The sequence below is a fragment of the Podarcis pityusensis genome, assembly GCF_964106645.2.
Source record: "Podarcis pityusensis genome assembly, chromosome: 2".
In the NCBI taxonomy this organism is placed as follows: domain Eukaryota; kingdom Metazoa; phylum Chordata; class Lepidosauria; order Squamata; family Lacertidae; genus Podarcis; species Podarcis pityusensis.
This window is the reverse complement of record NC_138029.1, coordinates 24,628,699-24,643,284: the sequence shown is the minus strand read 5'-3', so window position 1 is coordinate 24,643,284 and position 14,586 is coordinate 24,628,699. Positions and strand designations below refer to the sequence as shown.

Here is a 14,586-nt window from a genome sequence, read left to right as displayed (position 1 = left end):
ATAGGTTTTGGATTACAAACACATCAAACCCGGAAGTGCATGTCCCGGTTTGCAACCTTTTCTTTGGATTACAACCTTTTTTTATTATTATTACGAACAATTTTTGGGGGGAGGCCCCATTGGCGAAAGCACGCCTTGGGTTACAACCTGTTTTGGTTTACAAACGGACCTCCGGAACGGATTATGGTTGTAAACCAAGGTACCACTGTACATGAATGGAAATGTCTCTGAACTGTGGTGGTTCAGTTCTCCAACCAATGTGTTCCAAAAAAACATCCATTAGATGAAAGTGTGCATAAAAATGTATCTCTTGGTGAAAATAACATGGAGAAATGCATTGCTATGTTAGGAGAAATTGCTTACAAAAATGTGTATATTAGTCAAAACTGCATGCAAAAATGTTTTGCCCCCAAATATATTTTCTTAAATTTCCACAAATCTCACATAAAATCCCAATACATAATATTTTTTTCTTTTGTTTTATAGACTTCCCATCCCATTTTTGTTGGTGTTTTCCCGCCACCTCTATGCTGCACCCTATCTTTCCTCTCTCGTATCATAATCATAGTACAATGATTTCTGTTGCTCATAGTTCAAATCCTGCTCACGAATTCACCATATTATAACATTTCTTTATAAATAGTCTGAAAAAGACGTCTGTTCTTCAGTGAAGCAGTCATTGTTAAGTTCCCTTATTTTAGCTGTTAACATTGCTGATTCAGCATAGTCCATTACCTTGCTTATCTACTCTTCTTTGATGGGAACTTCCTCATCTTTCCATTTCTGTGCATAAAGAATCCTAGCTCTTATAGTTACATACATAAAAAAACCCTTGACCATCATTTTTTGAACTACAAAAATGTTTTTATTGGGGGGAAATTTGCACTGAAATACTGATAGATTTTCATGAGGATTTATTTTTTTTAAAAAAAATCAAATATGTCTGCAGAAATGTGGAGAACTGAATTTAAGATTGGGAAAATGAGAAACTCAAATTAACAGATTCATCCATCTCTAGATGGACATCCCCCCTTGTGTGTCTCTTGGAAGAAGCCACTTCTGGTTTAGCCATAAGTTCTGAACTGTGAGAGCATTTGCATTTTTAAAAAAACTTACACCTTAGGAATCAGTAGCCTAGTATTCCAGTTATTAATTTATTGTGGTTGGGAGCCACTTTGTAGGTTCCACTGTAGAACTGAAAGGTGGGATACACATGTTTTAATAAAATAAATAAATTCATTCACATCTTAATTCCAAATACATCAGCCAGCCATATCTGTGGGACAGGAGCCTCTAGACTCAGAATGCAAATCACATACCGTATTTTTCGCTCTATAAGACGCACCAGACCATAAGACGCACCTAGTTTTTGGAGGAGGAAAACAAGGAAAAAAATATTCTGAATCTCAGAAGCCAGAACAGCAAGAAGGATCGCTGCGCAGCGAAAGCAGCAATCCCTCTTGCTGTTCTGGCTTCTGGGATAGCTGCGCAGCCTGCATTCGCTCCACAAGACGCACACACATTTCCCCTTACTTTTTAGGAGGGAAAAAGTGAGTCTTATAGAGCAAAAAATACAGTACCCTCTGGTTGCCCCAGAAACAATTTGAGGCAACCATAGTAATGTGGAACTGATAGGCAGATGTGCTGGAAGATGCCCTGTTTTGATTTTATCACAATAGCAAAAGTCCAGGCCAAACACCTTGATGTTGGACTGTCTGTCTGGCAGATGCCCACACTGTGACGAGTTTTTCATTTTGCATCCCAGCTTCTTCCAGATAAAAATGGAAATACCTCTGGAGAGCAAGGTCTACCCAATAGATTCGGAGGAGGAAGAAGAGGGCAGCCACTGGGCTTGCAAGGATTCTGCAAATGAAGTTATCTGCCCATGGGAGAATCTGATAGAAGATGGAAAAGCTGGATAAAAAGAAGCCTTTGACGCTATTTGGATATTTTTAAATGGTTAATTTTTTATCCTGCTCCTGAATTGGCAGGTATAATTTCCGACAGTTCAATTGATTTCATAATGCTGTTAAAAGGAGTGCAATGGAATAAAGAATGAGAATAATCCACATGGATTGCAAAGCAAGAACCCAGATACATATTTATTTCAAAATTCAGAAATTTAAGGTTGACCTTTTTTTTGGCAGTTCAGTGCCATCACTTCCTGGTTTCTTTTATGTAACTCTTAACTACATCAAGTGTATTTAGGAAACTCTCCTGCTTTGTTAGCCTTTCAGAACTATTGCATTTGTATTTATTATGCCTGTGCCCTGCTCTTCCTTTGGAAGGTCATATTTACGTATATCTCCTACAGATCTCCTAACCAGGTACTGATTAGGTTGACATTTGCTTGGCTTCAACAATGCTATATCTTCAGGCCCGATATCTAACTCTGAGTTAGACTCAAATCTTGGAGCGGAAAATATATGTTTGATACAACATCATTTTCATTTATCAGATAAATATGACATTTTTTCGTTGAACTTTAATTGCCCTTCACAAAATCCTTTGCAAACATCTGTGAAGGGAAGATTGATATTTCCTTATCAGGAACTTCTACTGCAATTGATGTAGCTAAATTGACACATTTTTCTTCTTTTTTGTTGTTTCATATTGAATGTTATTTGCTAAATCCACATGACTCTTGGTGATGATGAAGGTTGCCTTCTGATAAACGGCTTGTAGCTTCTGAGTGAAATCAGACTCAGGTTCTGGACAATCCTATGTCTGGGTAATTATAAAGCTGATGAAATATTGGTAGCAGGGTCCTGCCTTTTTATGTTGCTCCAGCCTTGCAACATAGTCCATATTTCAGCGAAGCCAAAGACTTGACACGACTAATTGGAAGTCCGTTGTCTGTTATTACTTTTAATCCCTTAGAGAACAGAGAACTTTCAACTGCAATATTATTCATCTTTTTATCTTGTTGCATTCTCAACAGTTTTGTAAAGGTAAGTCACCATCACTCCTGTTTTATATATAAATAACAGCTGAAGGGAATGACTTTGTCTGTAGCCAAACAGACAGACACAAGGTATCCCTGTCTTTGTCCAGCTGTCCACACGCTGAACTGTTCTGGATCTCATCTGCACCGATTTATCTGCCTGAGATGCCTGCAATAACTTCATGTTTGTGATAATCTTATGGTTGACCAGAGGCCTCATTTCATGCTAACATGCCCTGTGGAACGCCCTCCCACCAGATGTCAAAAACAACTACAGTGGTACTTTGGGTTACATACGCTTCAGGTTACATATGCTTCAGGTTACAGACTCTGCTAACCCAGAAATAGTACCCCGGGTTAAGAACTTTGCTTCAGGATGAGAACAGAAATTGTGCTCCGGCGGCGCAGCGGCGGCGGGAGGCCCCATTAGCTAAAGTGGTGCTTCAGGTTAAGAACAGTTTCAGGTTAAGAACGGACCTCCAGAATGAATTAAGTACTTAACCCAAGGTACCACTGTACCAGACTTTTAGAAGACATCTGAAGGCAGCCCTGTTTAGGGAAGCTTTTAATATTTAATAGGTTATTGTATTTTAGTCTTCTGTTGGAAGCTGCCCAGAGTGGCTGGGGAAACCCAATCAGATGGGCGGGGTATAAATAATAAATTATTATTATTATATTATTATAACACAGTTAAATACTAAGAACACTTCTGTATACTAGCCATGCATTCGGACTTGTACCTGCATCAAGGGCACCGCAATATCAGATCAGTTCTTTATTAGGTCCATTTTCAATCTGTATTCTCCCCTCCCGCATCCCCATGACCTTCCCTACAATTGGGACCAGTCACAAGATCAGAAACACTAAATGCAAAACACCTCTACAAACAAGTTGGGGATCAGACTGTCAAATCTAGTTCGATTTGGTTCAAACAAGTTTAAAACCCATTCCCTCTTCCCAAGCAACTGTAGGATTTAGTTCTGTATGGAAAGAATAGTTTTCTAACAGAGTTATCAGCACCTCACCAAACCATTCACATAATATTTGGGATGTAAAACCAGTCTAAACTGTAGAGCAGATACTTCTATATTCTTCTGAAACACGAGCCCCTTATTTGTTACCCACTTTCTCACTGAGGTTATTTTTTGCTTCTGTTTCCCTGTGTTTGGTTCAGCTGAAATTTGCAGATTGACTGCATCTCCATCAAGCGTTCCTCTATGTTCATATATTTGTTTTAGCCTTTAATAAACCAACACTGCACAGCTTTTTCAGCTGTCTGCCCTCATTACACACTATAGCTGCCTTTCTATATGGGTGATTTCCTGATAATTGAGTATATTTCCTTTATCTATATCAAGTGTTTTTGCTTCTAATGAGTTATAAATAAAACTACTTTGAATGACTCTGCTTGCGATAGGATATTTATGATCAACATGTTGTGTCTCTCTTACGTTTTACTTGTTTTGATTTCATTTTTTTTATTATTATTTATCAATTCGTATATCACATGCCAAAATGCCTTCCAAGTGGTTTACACGTATAAAATCAATACATGCACAACGATAAATCCATCGGAGCATAAAGAAATCCTTAATTAAATGCACCAGATTTGCAGAAGTCGTGGGCTAATGCATGGTGGTCACTTTCCAACAAAAGTGCTGCCTTCATGTCTGAGAATGAAGACTTGAGTGTTTGTACACAAACATGTAATGTAAAGCAGCTCTCTTTATTAGGTTTTGTTCCAAGGTGCTAGGATTATTATTATTCAAAAAACAACATCCTGGAAACCAAATTTCCTTTTAAAAATTCCTGTGGCCGTAACTTCTTGGTAGAGTTCACCGTGTTCTCATTTTTCTCAACTTTGATCATCGTAATAGGGAAAATGTGTGCGCCTTTGTGTGAACGTGAACACATTCTGCTTTTCACCTCTTAGCGACTTACATTCTCAGGAATCTGGTGCTCCCCTCTTGCTGCATTCTGAAGTTTATGGCTATGTTTTAGTGTGACTTAAAAACAAAAAACAAAAACGAAGATCATGGCCACCGGTCCCATCACCTCCTGGCAAATAGAAGGGGAAGAAATGGAGGCAGTGAGAGATTTTACTTTCTTGGGCTCCCTGATCACTGCAGATGGTGACAGAAGTCATGAAATCAAAAGACGCCTGCTTCTTGGGAGAAAAGCAATGACAAACCTAGACAGCATCTTAAAAAGCAGAGACATCACCTTGCCAACAAAGGTCCGTATAGTTAAAGCTACGGTTTTCCCAGTAGTGATGTATGGAAGTGAGAGCTGGACCATAAAGAAGGCTGATCGCCAAAGAATTGATGCTTTTGAATTATGGTGTTGGAGGAGACTCTTGAGAGTCCCATGGACTGCAAGAAGATCAAACCAATCCATTCTGAAGGAAATCAGCCCTGAGTGCTCACTGGAAGGACAAATCGTGAAGCTGAGGCTCCAATACTTTGGCCACGTCATGAGAAGAGAAGACTCCCTGGAAAAGACCCTGATGTTGGGGAAGATGGAGGGCACAAGGAGAAGGGGACGACAGAAGACGAGATGGTTGGACAGTGTTTTCGAAGCTACCAGCTTGAGTTTGACCAAACTGTGGGAGGCAGTGGAAGACAGGAGTGCCTGGTGTGCTCTGGTCCATTGGGCCACGAAGAGTCGGACACGACTAAATGACTAAACAACAACAACAAAAATATTAACCATGTTTGCAGCCTGTCTTCCTCCAAGGAGATCAGGACTGGGTATATTATCTAGATCACTTGACCAAGGAGATAGTCAGAAACCAAATGTTCAAAGTTGTTTAAGAGCATGGGCAGTCCAAAGCATTTCAGCATCGGAGGCAAAACACCCCATTGCTACCCCCGTGATACGCCGGGGGGCGGGGGCGGGAGACTCCATAAGGGCTTCTTAAGGAGAAGTCTCCTCGTTGGGTTGTGGTGGACATCCTTCCGGGATCCCTGCCCTCCAGACTGGTGGCAAAGCTTTGCACTGGCTTCTCCCTTCAGGAGAAGATGATGCAAAGCCCTGTCACACTACCGGATTGGGGGTGGGGGAGATGTCTGGCAAAGCTGGGTGCCTGAATGCGTCCTCTCTCGCCAACTAGGCAACAAGGGAGGTGTTCTACAGAGCTTTGGTGCTTGTTGTCGTCGTTTAGTCATGTCTGATTCTTCGTGACCCTATGGACCAGAGAACACCAGGCACTCCTGTCTTCCACTGCCTCCCGCAGTTTGGTCAAACTCATGCTGGTAGCTTCAAGAACAGTGTCTAACCATCTCGTCCTCTGTCGTCCCCTTCTCCTTGTGCCCTCCATCTTTCCCAACATCAGGGTCTTTTCCAGGGAGTCTTCTCTTCTCACGAGGTGGCCAAAGTATTGGAGCCTCAGCTTCGCGATCTGTCCTTCCAGTGAGCACTCAGGGCTGATTTCCTTAAGAATGGAGAGGTTTGATCTTCTTGCAGTCCATGGGACTCTCAAGAGTCTCCTCCAGCACCAGCACCATAATTCAAACATTTGCTGCTAGTCCTTCTCTATTCTGGAAGCTGGGCAGCAGAATGTGGGTGCCGCACCTTGGCGGGTGTGTGTGTGCCACCTGAGGTGGCCCCTTGATCCATCCTCATGGGCCGACCAGCTCTGTTTAAGGGCGAAGTCACGGAGGCTGAGGGAAGCCGTGCCTGGCTTGGAAGCTAATGGCAAAATGAAATATTTGGTCCGCTGCTCTTTGGGAGCATGCTTGGCCATCGTAAGAGGAAACTGACTCATGTCGATTGGCTTAAAATGGCTGCCGATATCAATCTGTCCCCAGGCACAATCAGAAACTAGACCTTTTGGGGGTGAGGTCAGCTTGGTTTCTATTAGCGCACGCAGCAAAATGTCTTCCAATTTGTACTCCTCCCACCAGTCCACCCGAGATAAAAGGGGAAGAACCTGAAGAAGAAATTAGGGTAAAAGTTGAAGACTTTAATTTTTAAGAAAAGGAGCTAAATAATTGATGCAGCCCCGGTGCCAAAGGTAATTTCAGCTGTGCTCTCTCTCTCTCTCTTCCCCCCTCTCATACAAAGACATTTAGCATTGATTGAGATCAAAGTATTTAAAACCCCTGCTGTTGAACCGAAAGGCAAAACTTTCAGCTGCCTTTCTCCACTCTAATAATATCATCTTTATGTAGTTAATAAACTGCACACTTCAGTCAAACTATATCATTACAGAAGACTTAGGGAGCTAATAATTTAAAAGCAAAGAAGGTGCCTCTGTTCTCTGCTTTGAACTAAACAACATTCTGTTGAATGAGGGGGACATCAAAGCGTAGTCACTCTTGCCAGTGTGGATGGAGCAGAGGGTCTCGCAGAGTGTGTACTCCAGTCATCTGAGGTAAAAAATGGGGGGGGGGGGCAGGTTGAGATTAAAGATACTGGCTTATCAAGCCACGGGCAAAACCAGGTGTTTTCTTTTTCTGCTGCGCAAGCATCAGGTGGTTTGCTTATCAATGAGTTTGCTTGTTAAATGGATGTATATGAATTAGGCTGGGCCTGGTGCTCTCAGCCCCAGCCAGCTTTAATAAGATCATTTGGTCCCATTCAGCCCTTCCAAAAAAAAAAAAAAAAAGTATGTTGACAAAAATCACAGTTACACAGCAGGGGACAGGAAGGGATGGAGGACACTGAACATTGAGAACTATTTGCCCTTTTCTGAAGATGTCACAGAATTATAGAATTGGAAGGGAACCCAAAGGTCATTTAGTTCAGCACCCTGCAATGCAGGAATCTCAGCTAAAGCGTCCATGACAGGTGGCCACCCAACCTCTCCTTGAAAACCTCCAAGGAAAGAGAGTCCACAACCTCCCAGGGGAGACCGTTCCACTGTCGAACAGCTCTTGCTGTCAAGAAGTTTTTCTGTATGTTTAGTCGGAATCTCCTTTTTTCTAACTTGAATCTCCCTTTCTTGAGGCCTGTCATGTCAAACCTGGTCAGTCATTCAAGGTTTGAGTGGACTGCTGTAATATGCTGTCTGTGAGGCTGCCCTTGAAGACTGCCCAGACATTTCAAATGGTCCACAATATGGCAGCCACAAAGTTGCCTGAAGCTAATAGGATGGGCCATGTTAGGGCAGCCTGGGACTTCCAGTTTGTTTCCAGGTTGAATTCAAAGTGCAAAGTTTGATGGTTAAAGCCTTAAATGGCCTAGGAAAAGGTCCTCTCAAGAGTCATCTCTTCCCATACAAATCTCCTCAGGGATCCCTCCACTGATGGGAACTTTCAATTTCTCACACCCAGAATATGGAATGATCATTCTACAGAGGTGGCTTCCACATTGCTGGCTTTTAAATGGAAACTGCTGTATCCTTAGTCCGGACATTTGCCCATCTAGCCTGGAATTGTCTACTCTGGCAGTGGTTCTCTTTCTCCTGTCTTTTCCAGCCCTGTGACCTGAAATTCTTTCAGCTGCAGTTGTCAGGGATTGAATCTGAAATCATTTGCCTACAGAGCAGGTGCTCCACCACTGAGCTCCAAGACCTTCCTTTGCACGTGAAAAGCTAGCCATGTGGATTAACACAGCTGTGCGTGGATCATTTCCAAGCCAACCTCCAGATGTGCCTCTGGCTTGGAGACATCCCACATTGATTCACACGGCTAGCTGTTCACATACATGAGAATAGCTAGGCATCGACCATGCATCTGCCATCATTTACAAAGCTGGCCTCATCCACTCGCAGGCTCTTTTCTGGCTCTTCAGTTTCAGGCCAGGCTTGTGCAATGCACCTGATACAGCAACTATAATAACATTGGAAAGGAAACAGTATGTGGTGGAGACAAGAACGGGGAAGTCGTGGTTGTCTGAGGCATCCTGACAAAGTATTTATAGACATGGAATTAGGGCCTCCAGCCTTTCAGCTGGTCCCTGTTAGTTGTGCCTTTAAGCGCCTCTTGATCTTCAGCAATTAGCATAAGGATAACATTTTAATTCCGTCTTATGAAGAGCTTCATCTTCTAATTCCTGCAGAACAAGCCCCTTTTAAAGGCCTAGATGCAGAGGCTGCTTGAAGAGCTGGCAACCTGACACACACACAGCTCCCCCATCAAATCCTGAGGTGTCCACTAGGGGACAGGTGGTGATATGACCTACAACAGGGGTCAGCAAACTTTTCCAGCAGGGGGCCGGACCACTGTCCCTCAGACCTTGTGGGCGGGCAGACTATATTGGGGGGGAGAATGAATTCCTATGCCCCATAAATAACCCAGAGATGCATTTTAAATAAAAGGACACATTCTACTCATGTAAAAACACGCTGCTTCTCGGACGGTGCGCAGGCCAGATTGAGAAGGCGATTGAGCCGGATCTGGCCCCCGGGCCTTAGTTTGCCTACCCATGACCTACAACTACAAAGTTCTTAACCCAAGGTACTATTTCTGGGTTAGCGGAGTCTGTAAACTGAAGGGTATGTAACCTGAAGTGTATGTAACCTGAGGTACCACTGTACAGTGGTACCTCGGGTTACATATGCTTCAGGTTACAGACTCCGCTAACCCAGAAATATTACCTCGGGTTACATACGCTTCAGGTTACAGACTCCGCTAACCCAGAAATATTACCTTGGGTTAAGAACTTTGCTTCAGGATGAGAACAGAAATCGTGCAGCGGCGGCATGGCGGCAGCGGGAGGCCCCATTAGCTAAAGTGGTGCTTCAGGTTAAGAACAGTTTCAGGTTAAGAACGGACCTCCAGAACGAATTAAGTACTTAACCCGAGGTACCACTGTATAGTGAAAGCTATGGTTTTCCCAGTAGTGATGTATGGAAGTGAGAGCTGGACCATAAAGAAGGCTGATCGCTGAAGAATTGATGCTTTTGAATTATGGTGCTGGAGGAGATTCTTGAGAGTCCCATGGACTGCAAGAAGATCAAACCTATCCATTCTGAAGGAAATCAGCCCTGAGTGCTCACTGGAAGGACAGATCCTGAAGGTGAGGCTCCAATACTTTGGCCACCTCGTGAGAAGAGAAGACTCCCTGGAAAAAACCCTGATGTTGGGAAAGATGGAGGGCACAAGGAGAAGGGTACGACAGAGGACGAGATGGTTGGACAGTGTTCTCGAAGCTACCAGCATGAGTTTGACCAAACTGAGGGAGGCAGTGGAAGACAGGAGTGCCTGGCGGGCTCTGGTCCATGGGGTCACGAAGAGTCAGACACGACTAAACGACTAAACAACAACAACATTTTCATCAGAGAATTGTTGGAAGGTTTGGATATCAGTAGACCACAACTCCCATCACCCTTGACTATTTGCCATTCTGGCTAGGACTGATGGGGAGTGGGAGTCCAGTAACACATCTGGAGGGCCACAGGTTCCTTGTTTCTGCACTGCAGGCATAACCTTAGACCTGACCAGGAGGGTGCCGTGGAGGCTGCTCATGCGAAAGTTACTGGGGTGGTGGGACAAAACACCAAGAACAGTGAACAAAATTAGCAAATAGAATCGTTCAAGGGGTGTGCATATGAATGATGATTTAGGTCCACTTTTTCTGAAACATGCTAGGACATCCATGGGAGAATGATTAGCCAGAGTGGGCTACCCCCATCACTTTCCTATAGCATGACTCCAGAGGAAGGATACAACCAGGGTTGTTGTTGTTTCCCACCCCCCAGCCGGAACACAGTTCTGGCACCTCTCAGGTGTGTGCCATTGCATTATAAGAGAACAAGGGTTCATGGTGAATTCCGGCACCTGTTTTCTAGAAAAATAACACTGGGTACAATGGCAGCTCTCCAGTTGACTTCAGAAAGGTGGGTGGAAGTTGTTACATCAGAACTGGATTTCCCTGTCGCACTGCATGTGAGGAAGCGATAGTGTGTGTCTGTACCTGAAATTGTGCGCTGCACAGGCCTCCTTTCCTCAGTGGACTGAGAAGAATGAGCAGGCCCCAGTGGAATTAATCAAGAAGTTTCAATGACTGAGGAGATCAAATGCAGCAAATCTCCTCCTTCTTCGGGCTGCATTTAGTTTTCTAACCCATTCCCTGGCTTCTTCACTCCCCACCACCGCCCGCAAAAAAAGGGAAGCATTCTGGCCTGCTCCTCAGCATCTGATATTACAATTTTCCAGCGCTTTCCTCTGAGCCATTTTCAAGTGTTCAAGTTAAAAAGAAAATGTTTTATTTGAGGCCAAATTCTGTCTCCTCCTCCTTTTATATTTTCCTTTTCTCTCTCCTCCCTCCCACCATCTCCTGCTCGCAACACACACACACACACACACACACACACACACACACACACACAGAGTCTGGAAGGAAAACAAAGTGATTCAAATCAGGACCTAAGGAACTCTGTGTATATTTTCCGCTGGGACTTCATCCCCTACTGGGTTGGGGTTGAGCTGATTGAAGTGAAATGTAATCCCCTCATCATTTGCCATCATGCCATTTCTATGGAAGAAGTAGAAGAAGAAAAAGCCTGCATCTGAATTTCAAACGCACTGCAGAGTTATTCAGGCAGGGGGAATTATTTGGTAAGCTTTGGTAGAGGGGAAGGGATAAATAACTGGCGGAGGACCAAGAGGGTTTTCAAGGATTTGTCGCCATGCTAAAAATGCAAGGCGTATTGTGATTCCTTTACTCTTTGTGTGGCTTGACAAGCGCCCACCATAATACGTGCTGGGCTCCTATCTGTATTACTTGGGATGTCTAGGTAGAGAAGGAAGAGAGGAGAGGGAATGTGTAGTGCAATGGCCAAAGTGTTGAGTCTGGGAACAGGAAACGTGCAACTCAGTCCTAAGCATGCTTATCCAGACTCCTGCAAACATTCTCTTGGACCCCCCCACCCCGCCATGGCACTCTGTGGGGCTTATTTCCAAATCGGTGTATAGGATTAGGTCAGTAGATTTGGTTCTCACATTTACCGGTGCAGTGGAGTTGTTGCATACCCTCCAATATTTCTCCAATGAAAATAGGGATGTCCTATTCCATATTATTACTATTATTATTATTACCCTGCCCATCTGGCTGGGCTGCCCCAGCCACTCTGGGGCAGGTTCCAACATATATAAAAACATAATAAAACATTAATTTTTTTTAAAAAAATCTTCCCTATACAGGGATGGCTTCAGGAGTCTTCTAAAGGTTGTATAGTTACTTATCTCTGGGGGTTGTGAGTCGTATAACTCCATACCCTCCAACACTTCTCTGATGAAAATAGGGACATCCTAAGGAAAAGCTGGACATTCCAGGATCAGATCAGAAACCGGGACGGCGTCTGTAAATCCGGGGCTGTCCCCCCCAAATAGGGACACTTGGAGAGTCTGTTGTTTCTTTTCAGTGTTTTGATCTCCGGTTACACTTGAGGTGCCACAAGAAAGCTGCTGTTGGCTGTGCCATTACTGTGGTACCTTGGTTCTCAAACTTAATCCATTCCAGAAGTCTGTTCCAAAACCAAAGCGTTCCAAAACCAAGGGGCGATCTGCCCAGGAGGGATTTTGTCACCCCCCTGGGATGACACCCAGGGCAACCCGCCCCACTGCACCCCCTTCCAATGCCCCTGTGTCCAGGGTTGTAGGCAGTGATTACGTAGGAGTCAAGCTGCTATTGTGGCTTGCCACTGCTGCCTGTTTCTTCTGTATGGGATAGCTTTAAATGTAAACATTTGCCTCAGTATTTACACTGGCATTATAGTCCTGTGGTACTGGCATAACAGGTTTCTGGTAACAGCAAGAAGTGAATTCAGCCAATGACCATAGATGTGGCATGCGACAGCAGCATTTGTTGCTTGCAGGAGGAGCAAACTGTCGAGTTGAGGCACTCTCTGAAAGCCCCATCTGATCCGCAGGCCAATTGGATTATTTGGACTTAAGTCACATCAGCCCCATTTGAATTAATGAGACCTTCACATCAATTAACCTGGAGAATTTAAGACTTAAGCCAGTTTAATGAGATTTGTATTCATAAGGTTACAAAATCGGGAGTTGGGGAATTCAGAATGGGCAGCTTGACCTGAAGGTATCATTAAAATGGCAGCTGCTGCAATACAGTGGTACCTCAGGTTAAGTACTTAATTCGTTCCGGAGGTCCGTACTTAACCTGAAACTGTTCTTAACCTGAAGCACCACTTTAATTAATGGGGCCTCCTGCTGCTGCTGCTGCTGCTGCTGCTGCGCCGCCAGAACACGATTTCTGTTCTCATCCTGAAGCAAAGTTCTTAACCTGAGGTAATATTTCTGGGTTAACAGATTCTCTAACCTGAAGTGTATGCAACCTGTACTGTTTTGTACTGGAGAGAGAGAGAGAGAGAGAGAGAGAGAGAGAGAGAGAGAGAAACAAACAAACAAACATGGTACAGCCTTCCTGGGACTATACCACATTAGAATGCAAGTGCGGCATTGAACCCATAAAGTACCAATGATAAGCTGAAAATTGGTTTTGCAGGGCCTGCAACCTCAGCTTTCAGCTGAGACAGGTCTTTACCTGCCCCACCACTGACATCACATATGACATCAAGTGGGGGGCAGGTGGGCATAGCTTGGCCAAAATGGCCTCATGGGCCAAATGGGGAGGTCCTGTGGGCCTGATAAGAGGAATGGTGGCTAAACTATTATAGGACTAAACATTTGCTATTTACCTTTAGGGTTTCATGAAGTTACACTGTATTTGCTGTTTTAAATTAATTGTTTCTCCCCACCCTAAGCAACTGAAATAGGTTGAACTACACCAGCCTTCCTAACTCGCACAGCTGGGGCTGATGGGAGTTGTAGTCCAAAATGTCTCGAGGGTCCCAGGGAGGTTGGGGTATATCGGGGAGCAAAAATGTAGATCTTATTTGGCAAGCTCAGACTCGAAGCTCGGAAGCTCTAGATTCACGCCCTAGATCCTGGAATATTTTTCTAGCTTGCTAGCAAAATAGCAAGCTCTCCTTTCCCACCACCTGTGGGTTAAAAGTACTACAGTGGTACCTCGGGTTAAGTACTTAATTCGTTCCGGAGGTTCGTTCTTAACCTGAAACTGTTCTTAACCTGAAGCACCACTTTCGCTAATGGGGCCTCCTGCTGCCGCCTCGCTGCCGGAGCCCAATTTCTGTTCTCATCCTGAAGTAAAGTTCTTAACCCGAGGTACTATTTCTGGGTTAGTGGAGTCTGTAACCTGAAGCGTATGTAACCTGAAGTTTATGTAACCCGAGGTACCACTGTAACAGTAAAATGAAGATCTACTACTCTGGGGCAATTTAGAACCACTCCCGCGGAAAGCATCATAAACAACCCATGCAAGCAAACCGAGGGGCTCTCTCGGGAAGAGAGAGAGAGGGAACTTTGATCCGTTGCAGGTGGTAACTTTTCCTCTGCTCAAAGAGGAGTGGCCCTGCCGGAGAGCTCTCTTGTAATTGCGATACTTTTGGGAAAGCAGAGTGTGGTGCAGCCCCAAGGCTTTAGCTTGCACCTCTGTGCCAAGGCGATACAAAGTGAACAGGCGGGGTTGTAATTTAACACACACAGCCAGGGGAACATCAGCTGGCTTGGGAGCGAGGGAAGGGTCTTTTTCATCTTCTGTCAAGCCCCTTTGGCTCAACTGAGCGTTTCCAAAACTTCCTGGCATGGCTGGAAAGCGGCTTTGCAAAGCTGGCTTGAAAACCTTTCCAGGTGGGCATAATGGCCCGTGCCATA

The 14,586-nt window shown here is 44.3% G+C and overlaps 1 protein-coding gene across 3 annotated transcripts in view; it reads left to right on the top strand.

The window, feature by feature from the left end:
* The window catches only part of RGS9 (regulator of G protein signaling 9), a 74,548-nt gene extending 70,201 nt beyond the window's left edge, over positions 1 to 4,347 (top strand). For all 3 annotated transcript variants that reach the window (XM_080994548.1, XM_080994551.1, XM_080994550.1), the window contains one exon: positions 1,766 to 4,347. In XM_080994548.1, the coding sequence (XP_080850674.1) occupies positions 1,766 to 1,922 (157 nt within the window). In that variant the 3' untranslated portion in view covers positions 1,923 to 4,347. The remainder of the gene's footprint in view (positions 1 to 1,765) is intronic.
* The last annotated feature ends 10,239 nt before the right edge of the window (positions 4,348 to 14,586 follow it).